General features: G+C 43.9%; 1 protein-coding gene across 6 annotated transcripts in view; it reads left to right on the forward strand.

Annotated features, from left to right (window-relative positions):
* CAMSAP1 (calmodulin regulated spectrin associated protein 1) overlaps positions 1–16,358 on the forward strand; it is a 77,248-nt gene that overhangs the window by 46,445 nt on the left and 14,445 nt on the right. For 4 of the 6 annotated variants that reach the window (XM_016187434.2, XM_007521468.3, XM_016187433.2 and 1 more), the window contains 5 exons: positions 6,504–6,643; positions 6,726–6,822; positions 12,835–13,012; positions 15,305–15,396; positions 16,188–16,272. In XM_016187434.2, coding sequence (XP_016042920.1) covers positions 6,504–6,643; positions 6,726–6,822; positions 12,835–13,012; positions 15,305–15,396; positions 16,188–16,272 — 592 coding nt within the window. The remainder of the gene's footprint in view (positions 1–6,503; positions 6,644–6,725; positions 6,823–12,834; positions 13,013–15,304; positions 15,397–16,187; positions 16,273–16,358) is intronic. The other 2 variants (XM_016187435.2, XM_060199391.1) reach the window with 2 other exon arrangements.

Genomic DNA, 16,358 nt, shown 5'->3' on the forward strand with positions numbered 1-16,358 from the left:
AAGCAGTGTTGCAAGTGTCTCTCTCTCTCTCTCCCTATCACCTCCTTCCCTCTAGATTTCTGGCTGTCTCTACCCAATAAATAAATAAATAAAGATAACTAAAAAAAGAAAAGAAATTGAACTTTAAAAGTACTTGAGTAATGTATTAAAATATTTGTGACTTTACTAACGCCCCAGGATTTTTATCAGACCTACTATAATTGACTTAACACACATGGAATGTAGTTTGAAACTAGGAAGTGGGTGCTGAACCTGTCTATGAACTGTCTAGAAAAGATCTCACACACAGAGTATTGGGGACATGGTGATTCTAGCATGTATCTGTACCTCTCACAGCCTGACAGTGGGGAGAAAGACATGGGATTGATAGAAGCTGTGCATAGGGGCCATGGGGACAAGGATTCTGGTGGAGACTTTGTTAACCACTCTTTTTTCAGAGGTAGACAGGTGCCTGGCCAAGAGAGTCCACATGAGGTTGTGCATTAGACTTAGATGCTGCAGAATTGAGCTTCCATTGGTCCTGCTCCAAGTGTGAGACTGCTGGATGGTAATGCTTGACATACGAAGAACAGTTTTAATGAAAAGCATATTGGAGGACAGGGAAAGGATGTGGAAAACCTGTGAACAGACTCCTGCTTGTGGACCTTTCATTCTCTTCTGATCTTGGGGCCATATGTGACTGGAAATTATGACCGTGACCCTGAAAAGGACTGGCATAGCTGCACCTATGGCTCGGGAAAGGACAAGGAGACTTGTAAATACTGTAAGCCAGGGGTGGGATGGAGATCATTCATGAGAACATAGAATCCCCTAGACTTCTTCAGAGGTGAGGGAGGTTGGCATGTGTGTTACCCTGTGTCATGGGAGAGTTCACTTAATGGAGAGTTTACGGCTAGTGGCATTGAAACCATAGTGGGAGAGGTAGCAGAGTTCTGCCTAGGAGCTCTAGTACACCAAACATACTTAAAGAGACCCTCTTCCCCTCTGCCTCCCACCTCTCCTCCTGAGCACAGAGAAAAAGCACAACCAGGTGAGGAACAGCTTCTCCTAAAGCTGACAATAGAAAGAATAGGGCACCTGTCACCAAGAAACCTGGAAAAGGAATGCCTGAAGGAGGAGAACACAGTGTTTAGCATTATTAAGATACACACACACACACACACACACACACACACACACACACACACACACACGTTAAATTCAGTAGGCCAGGTACTGGAGAGCCTCACTAGAGGTTTTCCCTCTTCCTCAGACTTTTTTCTTTGTTTTCATCTCTGCATTTTATCAAATCTTCTTTCCCCTTTACCAATCCATTATGATCTTCCCTGAGTTTATTTTGCCTGCTTCTCACTTGTCCATTAGGAATGTAAAGACAAGACTTAGAATTGTTAGGGATAGAGTGACATTGCTCATCTGGATATGGAGATCCACAGGAGGGTGTAACAGTGTTGAAGTGTGTTGCATCTGGTAGTATAACCAAAGAGGGATTCAAGAATGACAGTTTACAGAAAGAAATGAACAACCACATAACATAACAACATAACATAACATAACATAACATAACATAACATAACATAACATAACATAACATAACATAACATACATAACATACTGACTGAGAAAGCCAGTAGGAATAGATAGAGGCCATAGAGGGTTTGAATAGAGAGTTAGCAGTTTTTGTCTAGTGCCCTAAATCATTACAGGATGTGGTCTTTTAAAATAAGCAAGCACAGAAATACATATACATATATAGTCCAAATCTTTTTAATACTTAGAAACCAAAAGAAGTGCTCTCACATATTTTTATGGCTAAAGCAGATATCATATAGTAGAATATTCTAGTTTGAAACCTCTAGAGGAAGGGGTTTCTTTTGTCTGTTTTGTTCACTGACATTTTCCAACATCTAAAACAATGTTGGGGCCACGTTGGTATTGAATGAGTGACACACATTCAATAGCCACAAGTTGTGAGCTTTTAGAGAGCTGTCTTTCATGCACATTCCAAAAAATTAGGGGTATTCAAATTAATGAAGAAGGTTTCTCTTAGTGCATTAGAAAATAGCATTGGTGAGTATGACCCCAGGCACAAGATGCACTAGAGCTTTGCTCTGGTGTCTCTCTCAAATAAATAATAAGCAAATCTTTGTAAAAGAAAAGAACATAGTAATAAAGCCAGAGGAAGTAGACAAAGGAGGAATGACAAATCGCTTCCTGTCTCCTTCTCTGGTCCCAGATTGCTGTGGCACAAATGAATAGGAAACAGAACTGCAGATTCCCTGTGGGATGAAACAAGGGTGCACCTGGACTCTACACAACAAACTGCCTAATGAGGGAGTGCTGAAATGAGAGCAGAGACAGTCAAGCCAGAGAAGCAGGCCAGTCCACTCCCTGAAGCCCAGAAAACACTGGAACAGATGGGCCAAAGATGCAGGGACAGTGGTGACCTGCATGTTCTTTGAAAGATGGTGTGGAGAGCACTAAGAGCTTGGCTCTCAACCTTGTCCAGCAGTGAAACCTTCCTCCCCTTGGAGGACTGAGTCAGGCTTTATGCTCAGAGGCAGGCAGGGTTGTCGTGACAGCAGGACTTCTGTGTGGAATTTTCCTCCTGGAACATGGGGCTTGGTTTTTCTCCCCATTCCCTCACCTGAGTAAGCCTCCCCTTAACTGGCTATGTGATGGCCCTCTGCCCACATCAAAAGGTTTCTCTCTGTAGCAATTGACTTTGTGCAAAGGGCTCATAGCCACTGCCTTTGCAGTCCTCCCAAGGCCCGGCCTCCTGCTTTGCTGCCGTGCAGCACCGCCTGTGAAGGGACTCCCTTGCAGGTGGGGAACTGGGGGCTCGAACCAGGATCCTTAACACCGGTCCTTGAGCTTTGTACCACCAGCGCTTAACCCACTGCACTGCCACTTGACTCCCGCAAACCTACTTCTTAATGCTGCACTCTGAGTATCCAAAAGGTCACCCCAAGATTTGAGGAAAACTGATCTGAATGAGAAACCAAATCAACAGACACCTTGTAGGCAAACAGGAAAATGATAGACATGAGAGAAAATGGTAGATCTATAAGCCAAGGACAGAGTGCTGGAGAAATAAGAAAATTAAATAAATAACTAGAACAACCGCGCCCCCCCCCCCACACACACACACCCAGTACATGCATAACCAATTGTTAGGGACACTGGTGGGCAGTGTGATTAGCTAGACAGGAACACAGCATATTGCTGTGAACTCCAGAACACCTGGGGTAGAGAAGATGATCGATCAGTTCAGTTACATATGATGAACTGGGGCTCAGTAATATATGCCCTCTACCCGCTTCCTCTTTTCCAGGGAGATTAGTTTTTCTCAAGTACCTGACTTGAAGAAGAGAGGCGTGGTCCGGGAGGTGGCGCAGTGGATAAAGCATTGGACTCTCAAGCACGAGGTCCTGAGTTCAATCCCCGGCAGCACATGTACCAGAGTAATACCTGGTTCTTTCTTTCTCCTATCTTTCTTGTGAATAAATAAATAAAATATTTAAAAAAGAGAGAGAGAGAGACTTGCTCAGAAGTAGTTTGGGCATGTTGGATTTTCCACTGAAGTATCACTGTTTTTAAACTAACCTTATTTATTTACTTATTTATGAGAAAGATAGGAGAGAAAGAACCAGATATTTCTCTGGTATCTGTGCTGCTGGTGATCGAACTTGGGACCTCATGCTTGAGAGTCCAATGCTTTATCCACTGTGCTACCTCCCAGACCACCAGTTTTTAAATTTTATAACAGGTTGCAACTTGGTAGGGGAGAGGCTTTCAGGGTATATAAGCATTCTGTTTTTTCATTAAGTTCTAACCTGGCATTCATTGGTAATTTTCTTGTTTTGTATTTATTAGCGTTTGACTGCATGAAAGAACTTTGTTTTCTCTCTTAATGATTCAGTTGTTGATTTTTATGAGAATGGCTTCATGGATTCTTTTTTTATTAATGGGTTACAGTCCTTTACATCCATTATTCTGTTACTTAAGTCTTCCCCAATTTTAGACAGGTTAGTGTGGGATACTTTGTCTACAAAGGCCAAGTTTTGCTTAACTTTATATTGCTAATCCAGTGTGGTTTGGGATTGGGAGTAGAAAGGAGAAGCAAGAAGTGCTCTGTGGAGTCGCTGTACCTTTGAGATGCCCACATCTCCTGGGAACAGGGCTAGTCAAGAATGCAGAGACAGGGGAGTTGGGCAGTAGCGCAGCGGGTTAAGTGCAAGTGGCGCAAAGCCCAAGGGATCCTGGTTTGAGCCCCGCCTCCCGACCTGTAGGGGAGTTGCTTCACAGGCGGTTCTTCTTCTAGCGTTTGCCCTTCTTCCGTAGCCAGTCAACAGCATCAGGTTGAGCCTGATGTAAAGTTTCGAGACCTCCTTTGAATCTGGAGAGGTGGCAGCCGTTGACTGTATGGGTCATAGTCTGTCTGTAGCCGCAGGGGCAGTTCGGGTCGTCTCTGGCTCCCCAGTGATGGAACATAGCGGCGCACCGGCCATGGCCTGTTCGATAGCGATTGAGGAGGGCCCAATCATAAGGTGCTAGGTCAAAGCCGGGTTGACGCTTGCAGGGGTCTGTGATGAGGTGTTTGTTCTTTACCTCAGCTGACTGCCAACTCTGTTTCCAAGAGTCTGGAACAGAGAAGTTCAGTGTAGGCGTAGGGGACCAGATTGGATGACGAGACGTCAAGCGTTGGACAGGGTAGGCGAAGATATCCGCGTATATTGGCAGGTCCGGTCGAGTGTAGACGTGGGAAATGAACTTAGATGATGCCGCACCCCAATACAGGCGGTAAAGCAGGTCTACAGGTGTCTTATCTTTCCCCTTCTCAGTCTTCCCCTCCTCTCTCCATTTCTGTCCTAACAACGATGACATCAATAACAACAACAATAACTACAACGACAATAAAAAACAAGGCAACAAAAGGGAAAATAAATGAATGCAGAGACAAATAGCCATCTGTTGTGTAAATGTGGGGCCTTCACCTAAAAGCACCTCTGTGAAGTTCACATCTGTGTGAACTGGAATCAGTGAGATGTGGGAGCCTAGCCTCTGACCTGCAGGCCTCTTCTCTTGAGACTCCACACTTGAGGTTTTGGAGCATCAAGCATGAAAGTCTTCTATATAATCATTATGCTGTTTCCTTATTCCCACATGTATGATTTTGCCACCATTTTTTGATAATATTCAATTACAGTTTTAAAATAAATGACTAAAAGCTTGTCACAACAGATAGATCTACTAGAACACAGGTAGTTTGGGGGCAAAACAGACTGAAAAATAATAGGCAGAGTTTATCATCACTACAGACTAAAAAGAGAGCCAGCCACCCATGTGCCATGTCTGGATATGTTATGTGTGAGCACAGGCTGAGTGTGGCAAAGGCACTCATCTCCGATGGAAAGGAGGCAGGTGGCTAAAGCAGAGTGGCTGCCTGGGAGGGGTAGTAAACCTGTGGTGAAAACTGAAAGGAAACAAGTTTGAAGTAGAAAAGTATGATAGACAGTACACGGGAGTCTGATTTTACACTTGTAATATTTCATCAGGATGAAAAAGAAAGATTTCTTGACATTATGAGTGTGCACAGTCACTCAGCTGACAGCAGGTTTCTCTTGACAATTAATAGTGCCAAGTGTATTGCACTGTATTGTACTTTGAAGTCATTGAAAATGATTTCCTCTTAGGAATAAAGCTTTTTAAATGTTAGTTTCACAAGCCCCTGTTAAATGTGTGTATATTTATTTTTGGTTGTGCACACACATTTCTAGGTAGAGGAAAATCAAATCATTGATAGAATTCCTTCTAAATTTGTCCTGAGCTGTACTGTACTTCTGTCTGCAGTGTACCTCCCCTAAATACTCAGGCACATGGTACTGTGTTCCTTAATGGGTCCTGTGACTTGAGTTAGTGCTGGGATTACTGATAGTGGGTTCTGGCATCCTCTACACCAGCATAAGATGCACAATTGTCTTACCCTAGATTTGCATAGTCCTCTTTTCTTTACACATTCTCTTGATTTGTGATAATTGATTTTCCTATATCATTCGTTGGCTGAACCTGACATTTTTCTTTTTGGTGCTTATGTTGTCCCCCATATATAACCTGTTGCTGAGGACTCCTGATTAGTGAAAAGAACTTGGTTAAACATTAGCTAGCTTTGTACCAATAGGTCCTTTTTTATAAACTGGCAGGTGATTGCTGATAGGTATTTTGGATGCCCATTCTTAAACAAAATCTCAAGTCATTTCGTTGTCACTTTTCTGATACTGATGGTTAAATTCAGATCCTGGAAGATTTCTCAGATCTTTTTCTTGAGTATCTTCTTTCTAATGTTACTGGTACATTTACTGTAATATTTAAAGCTCTTGATGCTCTTAACATTCAGATATCACCATTACTAAAAATGTTTCTCATTTCACAGTTGTACACTTACACACTTACTTAGAAAGCAGAGTATCTTTATAATAAATTGTAGTTTTCTTTTTATCTATTAGATATATGCTTGAAGGAGGTCACATCGATGGCTGACAGCCTGTATAATATTCGACTTCTGAGAGAATTCTCAAATGAGTATCTTAACAAATGCTTTTATCTCACCTTAGAAGATATGCTGTATGCTCCCTTAGTGTTAAAGGTAATAATGAATTATTAAACACACATTTCTAAAACCATGTATAAACCAGCTGTTTACTTATTTTGTCTTTCTTCTTTTTTAGCCCAACGTTATGGTTTTTATTGCTGAACTCTTCTGGTGGTTTGAGAATGTCAAACCAGATTTTGTTCAACCCAGGGATGTTCAGGAACTGAAAGATGGTGAGTGGCAAACTCTGCAATTTGATGGCACTTTTCTCTGAGAGATTCCAGTAGAGTGTGTTGAGGGTGGCCTTATGGCTCCTAACTTTTTGTACAGTGATGGTGTTATACATCAACCGCCTTTTTGAGGATGTAAAGGCCTGTCTGGTACTTTCCCCCTGTTCTATGGCAGTGCTTAGAAGGGCTTTCTCAAACTCTGATCCCTGTAGAATTAGCATCCTGAGGGTTAGGCAGTAGTGCAGTGGGTTAAGCACACCTGGTGCAAAGCACAAAGACCGGCATAAGGATTCCAGTTCTATCCCCCGGCTCCCCACCTGTAGAGGGGTCGCTTCACAAGTGGTGAAGCAGGTCTGCAGGTGTCTGTCTTTCTCTCCCCCTCTCTGTCTTCCCGTCCCCTCTCCATTTCTCTCTGTCCTATCCAACAACAACGACAGCAATAACAACAGTGATAAAAAAACAAGGGCAACACAACAAGGGCAACAAAAGGGAATAGGTAAATAAATACCAAAAAAAAAAAAAAAAGGGGCAACAGAAGGGGGGTGGAGAATTAGCACCCCAGGGATTAGTATGGGTCACCTAGAGAAATGGTATGATTAGCCATCTCAGGACACTGGACTCCCTTCTGTAAGGTGTGTCCCACCTTGGTGCATGCTTGTGGGATCTTGTGCAGCCCTTTATAAACTTCTGTGTGGCTTATCTCTGTCGGCAGGCCAGATCAACATTTATAAGAAGGAAATGCACATTGCTATGCATGAGGACCTGAGTTCAAGCCCCTGGTCCCCACCTGTGGGGTCAAGCTTCATGAGTGGTAGAGCAGTGCAGGTGTCTGTCTCTTACCCTCTATCAAAAGGAAAAGAAAAAAAAAAATCTTCTGGGAGTGGTGAAGTCATGTAGCCACCAGCCCTAGTAAAGCCCTAGTTTTAGCTCTGGTGGCAAAACACACACACATATGCATGGGCACATGTGGTACACATACCAACACAAATTACTGAACCTCCTATAGAGTTGACATTATATCTTATGGCCACTTGGTTTCTGCAAGGGCTCAGCATTGCCCTGTGGCAGTTGGTATATTTCACTTCCCATATGTAGCCCTGTCCCTGCCTTGGGCCACTTCACAAGTGTGCCTGTTGTGCCAGTGTGGTGGTGGCTGATAACAGGCCAGCTGTTAGTTTGCATTCTTGGTCCTGAGGGTGCCACTTCTGTCTTGTGATGATTGTGAAGGCAACTTTGTTCTGTTACCTGGAGGGTTTACAAAGCACTATGTTCTTAATAGCTGTGTGGTGTTCCATAGTATATATATATACCACAGATTCTGGGTTCAGTTTTGGAAGGGCATATGTTTCTAGAAATTCTTCCATTTCTTCCAGATTCTCTAGGTTGGTGGCGTATATTTCTTCATAGAAGTTTCTCATGATTTTCTGGATCTCTATGGTGTCAATTGTGATATCTCCTCTATTGTTTACAATTCTGTTTGAGTCTTCTCCCTTTTTTTTTTTTTAAGTGAGTCTAGCTAGGGGTTTGTCAATCTTGTTTAATTTTTCGAAGAACCAACATTTGGCTTCATTGATCTTTTGTATGGTTCTCTTATTTTTGGTGTTGTCTATTTCTGTTCTAATTTTAGAGATTTCTGTCCTTCTATTTGCTTTGGGTTCCTTTGTTCCTCTTCCTTTAAGTCCTTAAGGCGTTCAGTGAGGCCGTTTATTTGATCTTTTTCTTGTTGTTTAATATGTGATTGTATGGCTGTGAGTTTCCCTCTCAGTACTGCTTTAGCTGTGTCCCAAATATTTTGATAGCTTGTGTCTTCATTTTCATTTGTTTCCAGGAACATTTGAATTTCTTGCTTGAGTGTCTCTCTGACCCAGCAGTTCTTAAGCAGTATGTCCTTTAGTTTCCAAATTCTGTGACTTTTAGTAATTTAGAAATCAAAAAGGAAAAGGATTGGAATGATACCCCTGGTGAGCCAGGAATCTTGGTAAAGAAAACAGCTCAGCAGGAAGCCTACTAGGAATGGCTGTCTAGCCCCTGGGGTCTGGTTCTGGGGTGGGGGGAAGGGGTGAGCTTCAGAAATAATTAAAAAATTTCCTTTCTTTTTCCTCCGATTTCTAACCCAAGAGTGAGCTATAGGAGCCCTCCTTGGTGTCACACTTAGGACCCCTTATTCACCCTCCTGTTGATGGACAAGTATCCTACCCTATGCAGCGAATCCTATGTTACAAGCCACTGCCTCCAAGTCTCCATCTTGGCTCTGCCCCCTGATCTACCTACAAAGCACTATGAATCCATCATTCCCAATGGCTTTTTTTTTTTTAAACAAAATAGAGAGTGAATGGAGAGAGGAAGATAGACATTTATGTACCTGCACACCTGCTTTTGAAGCATCCCAGCTACAGGTGGGGAATGGGGGGTTCGAACCTGGATTCTTGTGCAGGTCCTTGCACTTATTATTATGTGTGCTTAGCCAGGTGCGCCACTGCCTTGTCTCCAAAGCTGAACTTCTAATGGGTAGTCCAGGCACATGGTCGTTAGCTGTCCTGTGTGCAGGACTCTGCTGTGCTTTCTATACGCAAGTAGGTGTGTGTGGTGGGGCGTGTGACCTTCCTTGAGACCCAGGACCCAGCTCTGTCTGGATTCTCCTACTTGGCTTTGCCTCAGATATTGAGGTTCCTTCCTGCCACAGCCTTCCTGTTCCTATAAGCTGGGGTCTGTGAGTGTTTAGGGCTGCTAAAGTTGCACAGAGACCATGGCATGGGCTGGAGCCTGTGGCATTGTGTTAGGGACACTATGTTTGCCAGCACCCGTGAGACAACAGTCCTTCTCCTTCTTGGTGTAAAGTATGAGATAGAGGTACTGGACTCTGGATGTGATGGCAAGCCAACTAGTGCCTGACCAGTCTTGCTGGAAGCAACTATATCCAAGCTCTAGCTTGTCAGTAGGAGTCCGTTCTGGTTATAAGACTGAGCCCCTTGTCATTTTCCTGTTAGCCATCACTTAGCTTCTACAGATCAGAGGTTGCCTGTATCAAGACAGCTTTCTGCTTGGCTGATGGTGAGCTATATCGATCTGGTTCCTTCAGGGGCGGCTTGAGGACTTAAGTGGATCTACAGGGCCATACAGTGTATCCTTTACATCTTTGAGGGAAGAAGACCAGTTTTTTCCACCCCAAAGTTCTGAATTACTGCTGGGATGGTATGGGGTGGGGCAGGGTGTGTGTGTGTGTGTGTGTGTGTGTGTGTGTGTGTGTGTGTGTGTGTGTGTGTGTGTGTGTGTGTGTGTGTGTGTGTTGGTTTTGGAGCCTTAGGGTTGCTTCTACTATGAAATACATGTATCTGAGTACTTACTGGAGATTCACTTCCCCAGTCTAGCAGGGCTCTGTGAATGCCTTCAGCTTGGGAAGTCAGCACCAAATGGGATCTGTGTTTACTACTCTGTATGTGTTGGGGTCCCCTCTCCTAGTGCACAGATCCCTGCATAAGTGGTGGAGTCAGTCCTTGTGGGGGAAGGACTGAGGATCAGTGCTCCTGCTAATGTGGACATCCTGTCTCTTGGGGACTCCTCCAGCCTGGTTGTTCTAGATACCACCCAGTCTCAGGACAGCTTTCTGTAGGATGTGATGCCTTGGGTGATTTGCACCATCCCAGCGACCTCTTGTTTGCTTTGCCTTGAAGGAGGATGTGCTCCTATGTCATTCCCACAGCTCCTAGTTGCCAGCCTCATAGCTCATTATGGCGGTTGTGTCCACATGGGTGCAGCTGTGGGGGCGATTCTCACTTTTTTCTGTTGGAATGCCTGTTGCCTTTCCTCCTGAGCCTTCCATAAGGCATCAGCTGTCCTACATAGTCCTGGTAGTTCTTTTTAAGTGCTGAAAGTGATGCCACACACAACATCCTAGTCCTGGCCATCTTTGGCTGCTGGTCATTCTGGTCTTGTCTTTTTTTTTTTAAAAAAAAAATATTTATTCTCCTTTGTTGCCCTTGTTTTATTGTTGTAGTTATTGTTGATGCTGCTGCTGTCGTCGTTGGATAGGACAGAGAGAAATGGAGACAGGAGGGGAAGACAGAGACGGGGAGAGAAAGAGAGACACCTGCAGACCTGCTTCACTGCCTGTGAAGCGACTCCCCTGCAGGTGGGGAGCCGGGGGCTTGAACCGGGATCCTTAGGCTGGTCCTTGCACCTTGTGCCACCAGTGCTTAACCCGCTGCGCTACCGCCCGACTCCCTCTGGTCTTGTCTTGACCATAAAGCTCTCCCACATCTTGCTTGAAGGCCTGGTGACTAGAAAGGAAAGGGAGAAGGAAGAGGGGAACAGATTGTGCAGAGGCAGCAGGCCTCAGCATATCTCTTGGCACAGGGTGGGTGTAGGGTGCGTGTACCTTTTCCAGTAATGGAGTAATGCAGTAATGGAGTCCCTAAGAATCTGGGGATTGAGGTTTTCCGGACCCAGAAGCCCCGGTTGCACATAGCATGCTGCTATTCTCTATTGAGCAAAGCCTGACCAAAGAGCAGTCTCCCCTGAGCCTGCTTCCCTGGCTATTTAGTCCTCGACCTGGGGTGGGAGGTGGGCTTGGTGGCCTGGTGCCACCTCAGCTTTTCCCTTTCCTGTCTTCTGGAACTCCTGTGGGCTGTGTTATCCTGGGAATTTACCCCCACCATCACACCACCATCCCTGTAGCCTCCACATCTCTTCGCACTGTCATCCTACTGTAGTGCGAGCTGGGTGTCTGGGCTTTAGCTGCCGTGTTGCTAGGTCCCTGTTGCTGGTCAGAGAGGACCCATTGCTAGAGTCCAGTTTTGCCACTTGGAGTGTCTATGTTCCTCCTGTCATAGGTCTATTCTGACCCCATGGGAACTGTGCTGGACCCAGATGATAAGGCCCAGAAAACTGCAGCTGAGGTGGTTTGACTCCTAGAGGGCTGGATGGCCCTAGGTGTAGGGATAAATAGGATGCAGATTGGAACAGCCCTTGTTGAAGGGACAGCCCCAGTGAGGGGAGTTGCTTACGGGTAGTTAGAGATGGGCCAAGCACATTTAGATCATGTCCTCATCTCTGTATTATATCTTGTAATTTTGGTGTGATGTTTATAGTATTCACTATTATAAAATGCTGTAATAAATTAGGCATTAAAATACTGGAGTTGGGCACACCAGGCTAAGCATACATAGTATGAAGCACAAGGACCTACACAAGGGTCCCGGTTTGAGCCCCTGCTGGGGTGGGGGGGTTGCTTCACAAGTGGTGAAGCAGGTCTGTAGGTCTCTCTGTCTCTCTCCTCTCCTCACAATTTCTCTCTCTCCAGTCCAATAAAAAAAAGAAAAATAGCTACTGGGAGTGGTGGATTCATAGTGCCAGCACTGAGCCCCAGTAATAACCCTGGAGGCAAAAAAAAAGAGAGAGAGAAAATGCTGGGGTTGAGTGATAAGTCAGCTGGTAGACTCAAAAAATTGGGACAGTGATGTTAAGCATGCTTGAGATCTTGGTGACACATTTAAAAATGTTTAAGACTAAAATGTTGCTGGGCTGGAGGGTGTGTGCCTTGTGCGTGTGGCCCGTGCTGGGGTACTTTTACCTCTATCCCTGAATGAAAAAAGTGGCCTAGGAGTGGTGACCAGTTCCGAAAGAAAGAGAGAGAGAGAGAGAGAGAGAGAGAGAGAATAAAGGCTTTATGCATATTATAAAATATATTTGTTAAGGACTAGCAAAATAGCTCACTTGGATAGTGTGCTGCTTTCTCATGTGTGTGACCCAAGTTCAAACCCAGCTCCCACCATTTGAAGGGAGCTTCAGTATTTTGGTTTCTTTCTTCCTGCTCTCCCCCACCCTTCCCCCTTTATATGCTTCTCTGTCTCTACCTTTAAAAAGAAAGAAAGAAAGAAGCTGTTTTTGGTGAGAAATTTGGTTTTAAGTGAATGTTATTTCTAGTGCTTTGTCAGGCTGCATTTTTAGATGTTTTTGGCTAATACTGTTATTACCTGTAAACAATATGAACATTTCTATGGAAATTCTATTTTGTAGCGAAAGCAGTGTCACACCAGAAAAGCAGTCGGCCTCCTATTCCTATCTCTAACGCCACTAAACGCAGCTTCCTGGGGAGCCCTGCAGCAGCAAGCCCAGCTGACCTGCAGCCCCCTGCCCAGCTTCCGACGGAGGGCGGGCACAGGCACCATCTGCACATTGAGGAGCCCGAGCACCTGTGAGTCTGTCTGCTGTCAGAATTCAGTCATAATGTTAACTCTTATTGATAGTGTCACTTTTTTTGTTGTTGTTGTTGTCGTTGTCACTTGGGCTTCATTGTTCCAGGCCTGTTTTTCAGACATAAAGAGATAAGGAGAGAGGGAAAGATTCCATAGAGCCAGAACTTTCTCCAGTACAGTGAGGGCTGGGCTCAGTGCTGGGCCGCACACATGGCAGACCAGGTGCACTATCCAGGTGAATTGTTTTGCTGAAGTTTCCATTTTCACTTGAAGTTAGCTTTATTTTATTTTATTTTTTATTTTATTCTCTTCTATTTTACTTATTTTTTCCTGGCTACCAGGGTTATTACTGGAACTCTGTGCCTGCATGATGACTCTGCTACTCCTGGTAGCCACTTTTTCTTTTCTTTTCTTTTCTTTTCTTTTCTGCCTCCAGGGTTATCGCTGGGGTTCGGTGCACCATGAATCCACTGCTACTGGAAGCCATTTTTTCCCATTTTATTGCCCTTGTTGTTGTAATTATTGTTATTGTTGTCATTATTGCCATTGCTGTTGTTGAATAAGGAGAGAGAAATTGAGAGAGGAGGGGAAGACAGAGGGGTGAGAAAGATAGACACCTGCAGACCTGCTTCACCGCCTGTGAAGTGACCACCCTGCAGGTGGGGAACCGGGGGTTCAAACCAGGATCTTTACAGTGATCCTTGCGCTTAACCCAGTGTGCTACCGCCCACCCCCTTCTTTTTCTTTTAATAGAAATAGAGAAGGAAAGAGAGGGAGAGACACCTGCGGTACTGTTTCACTATTCATAAGTTCCCCACCTACGTATTGGGGAACCCGGTTTTTTGCATAGTGATCTGCACACTCTGCTGGGTGTGTCACACACGCTCACCCCACCACCACTACCTTTCTTAAAGGTAATGGAAAAGGTTGACAGAGGATGCTGTGAGTGGTCACACCTCAGTCCTTTCTGGAAGGCAGCAGAAGGGGGAGTAGCTGCTCTGTCTGCTGGCAGGAAAGCAGTCTCCTGTCACTAAGAGGACACTGTTTGAAGAGAGATCTGGGGGCCAGGAGATGATAGCACCTCTGTAGACCTCACCTTGCCTTGCCTGGGAACCTAGGTTTGTACCCTAGCACCAGATGGGAGCACTATGGACTGCACCAGGGGAAACTCCGTGGATGGTAGAGCAGTTCTTTGGTCTCTCTTTCCCTTGTTCTTCTCTCTTTCTTCATCAGTCTAAAATAAAAAGATTAAAAAGAAAAGAAAAAAATCAGCCCAGGAGCAGCACTGTGGAAAAAAAAGAGAAGTGATCTGAAGATTAGAGAAACAGTTGCTGGTCTAAGTAAGCCTTGCTGTGGAGTGGGGGAACTTTAGATAGGATGCTGTCTTGTTCTGTGATGTGGATTGTCATCTGCACAGTTGCCCTTGAGAATCCAGTTTGTCTCAGGTGCCTCTTTAGTAGTTTAGTTCTGGTGAAGAGGTAACCACAGTACGAAGACTGGGGTGAAAAGAGAGTCATTTCAAACGTAGTTATTGAATACACAGTTCATCACCAAGGCCAATTTTGGGATAGGTTACTTCCCAGGTAGGCAGCACGATGAAGGAACCTTCATTTGGAGTTGTTTTTTTGCAGCTTTGTACCTACATAATTCTGCTACTCCTAGCAGGCTGTTTATTTTGTTTTGTTTGTTTGTTTGTTTTTTCTTTTAATTTGGGAAGGGGAGAATGAAAAACATCACAGCACCACTCCATCATTCATGGAGCTTCCCTAGTGCCTTAGTTGGTGTTCTCATGTGGTGCTGGGGTCTTAAAGCAGGGTCATGGAACGTGGTTAAAATGTGAGCTCTACAGGATGAGCTATCTCCAGGCCTCAGCTATCTCCGGGCTTAAGATTCTTTCTGTTTCTAAAGAGCCTCCTCCAGGCCCAGACCAATACTGTACCACGTTTAAAAATAGTGCTTCTCACATGATCAACGTTTCTAATTTTACTTCTTACCTCAAAATATCTTAATTGCACACTTGAATTTTACCATACATTTTGAAATTTTCTGTGCTATATATAGACTATAGCTAGAAATCAGTATGTCCTCTAGTTTCAAATTTTGAATATTTATCTCATGTTTGAAGCTCTTATTGTTACTTTTGATTCATTTTTATAATTACTTTCCCCCTACAGAATCTGTTGATTTCTCACAGATTGCTTTGAATTTATGAAGGCTCTGTATTTTCTTTTTGCATCTCCTTTTTAACTGGAAGGTTGATAAACTGGTGATTTCTCCCTCTTCTCATTTAGTAGTAAAGGAACATCTGCTTTTAGTCCCTCACATCCTTTATTACCCCTAAGACAGAAGCAGCAGAAGACGGTACAGGGAGAGGAAAACCCCGGTAAGCATGCAGTTCTTCTTTCTCTTCCCTATTCCTTCCCTTTTTATTTATTTTTTCTTGTTTAAGATTGCTTTGTTGGGAAAGTGTTGCTATACAGGACAACTGTTGTGGCATATCTCCCCCTTGTTACTGTAGTTTATCAAAAACATCTCAGGCTTAGCTAATCTTATTATGCAGTAATTTTAGTTACATAATGCATTTTAATTTGTATTGGTGTGCATCAGGCTTTATATTCTTATGAGAATACCATTAAAGTGTAGTTATTTATGTGAAGGTACAAGAAACTGCAGTGTTGTACCTAAGCAAGAACTTTAGCAATATTGATATCCACTTAAAGTTCCAATTCATGATTTTAATTCATGGTTTGTATTAATTACTACTGAACCACACATTACTTATTTTTTAATTATTTTTTATTATTGTTACTTTATTATTGGATAGAGGCAGAGAAATTGAGAGTGGTGGGGGAGATAGAGAGGAAGAGAGATACCTGCAGCCGTGCTTCACTGCTGCGAAGCTTTCCGTCTGCAGGTAGGGACTGGAGGCTTGAACCCAGGTCCTTGTGCACTGTAATGTGAGCACTCAACTAAGTGCGTCACTGCCTAGCCCCTGAATCACACATTATTTATTATTGGAACTATTAAAAATTGTGTGGATATCTGGTTAGCTTAAACAGTTTTGGAGTATTGAATTATGTGGCTTTTAGAGATACGATCCTATTGTTGAAAAGAATTTCAGATGGTGTAAAACTCATTATTTAATGCTGTGAATATGTACTGTTGTTTCTATAGACCAGCGGCACCGGTCTAATTCTTTAACCCGAGTTGATGGTCAGCCTCGAGGTGCAGCAGTGGCATGGCCAGAGAAAAGAAACAGGTGACTATGTTTCAAGTCAATTCCTACATAAGACATTTGTTAGACTAGACGTTAATTCCAAATGCAGTCCAAGGAGATAGATCCAA

Source organism: Erinaceus europaeus, chromosome 10 (assembly GCF_950295315.1).
Source record: "Erinaceus europaeus chromosome 10, mEriEur2.1, whole genome shotgun sequence".
NCBI lineage: Eukaryota > Metazoa > Chordata > Mammalia > Eulipotyphla > Erinaceidae > Erinaceus > Erinaceus europaeus.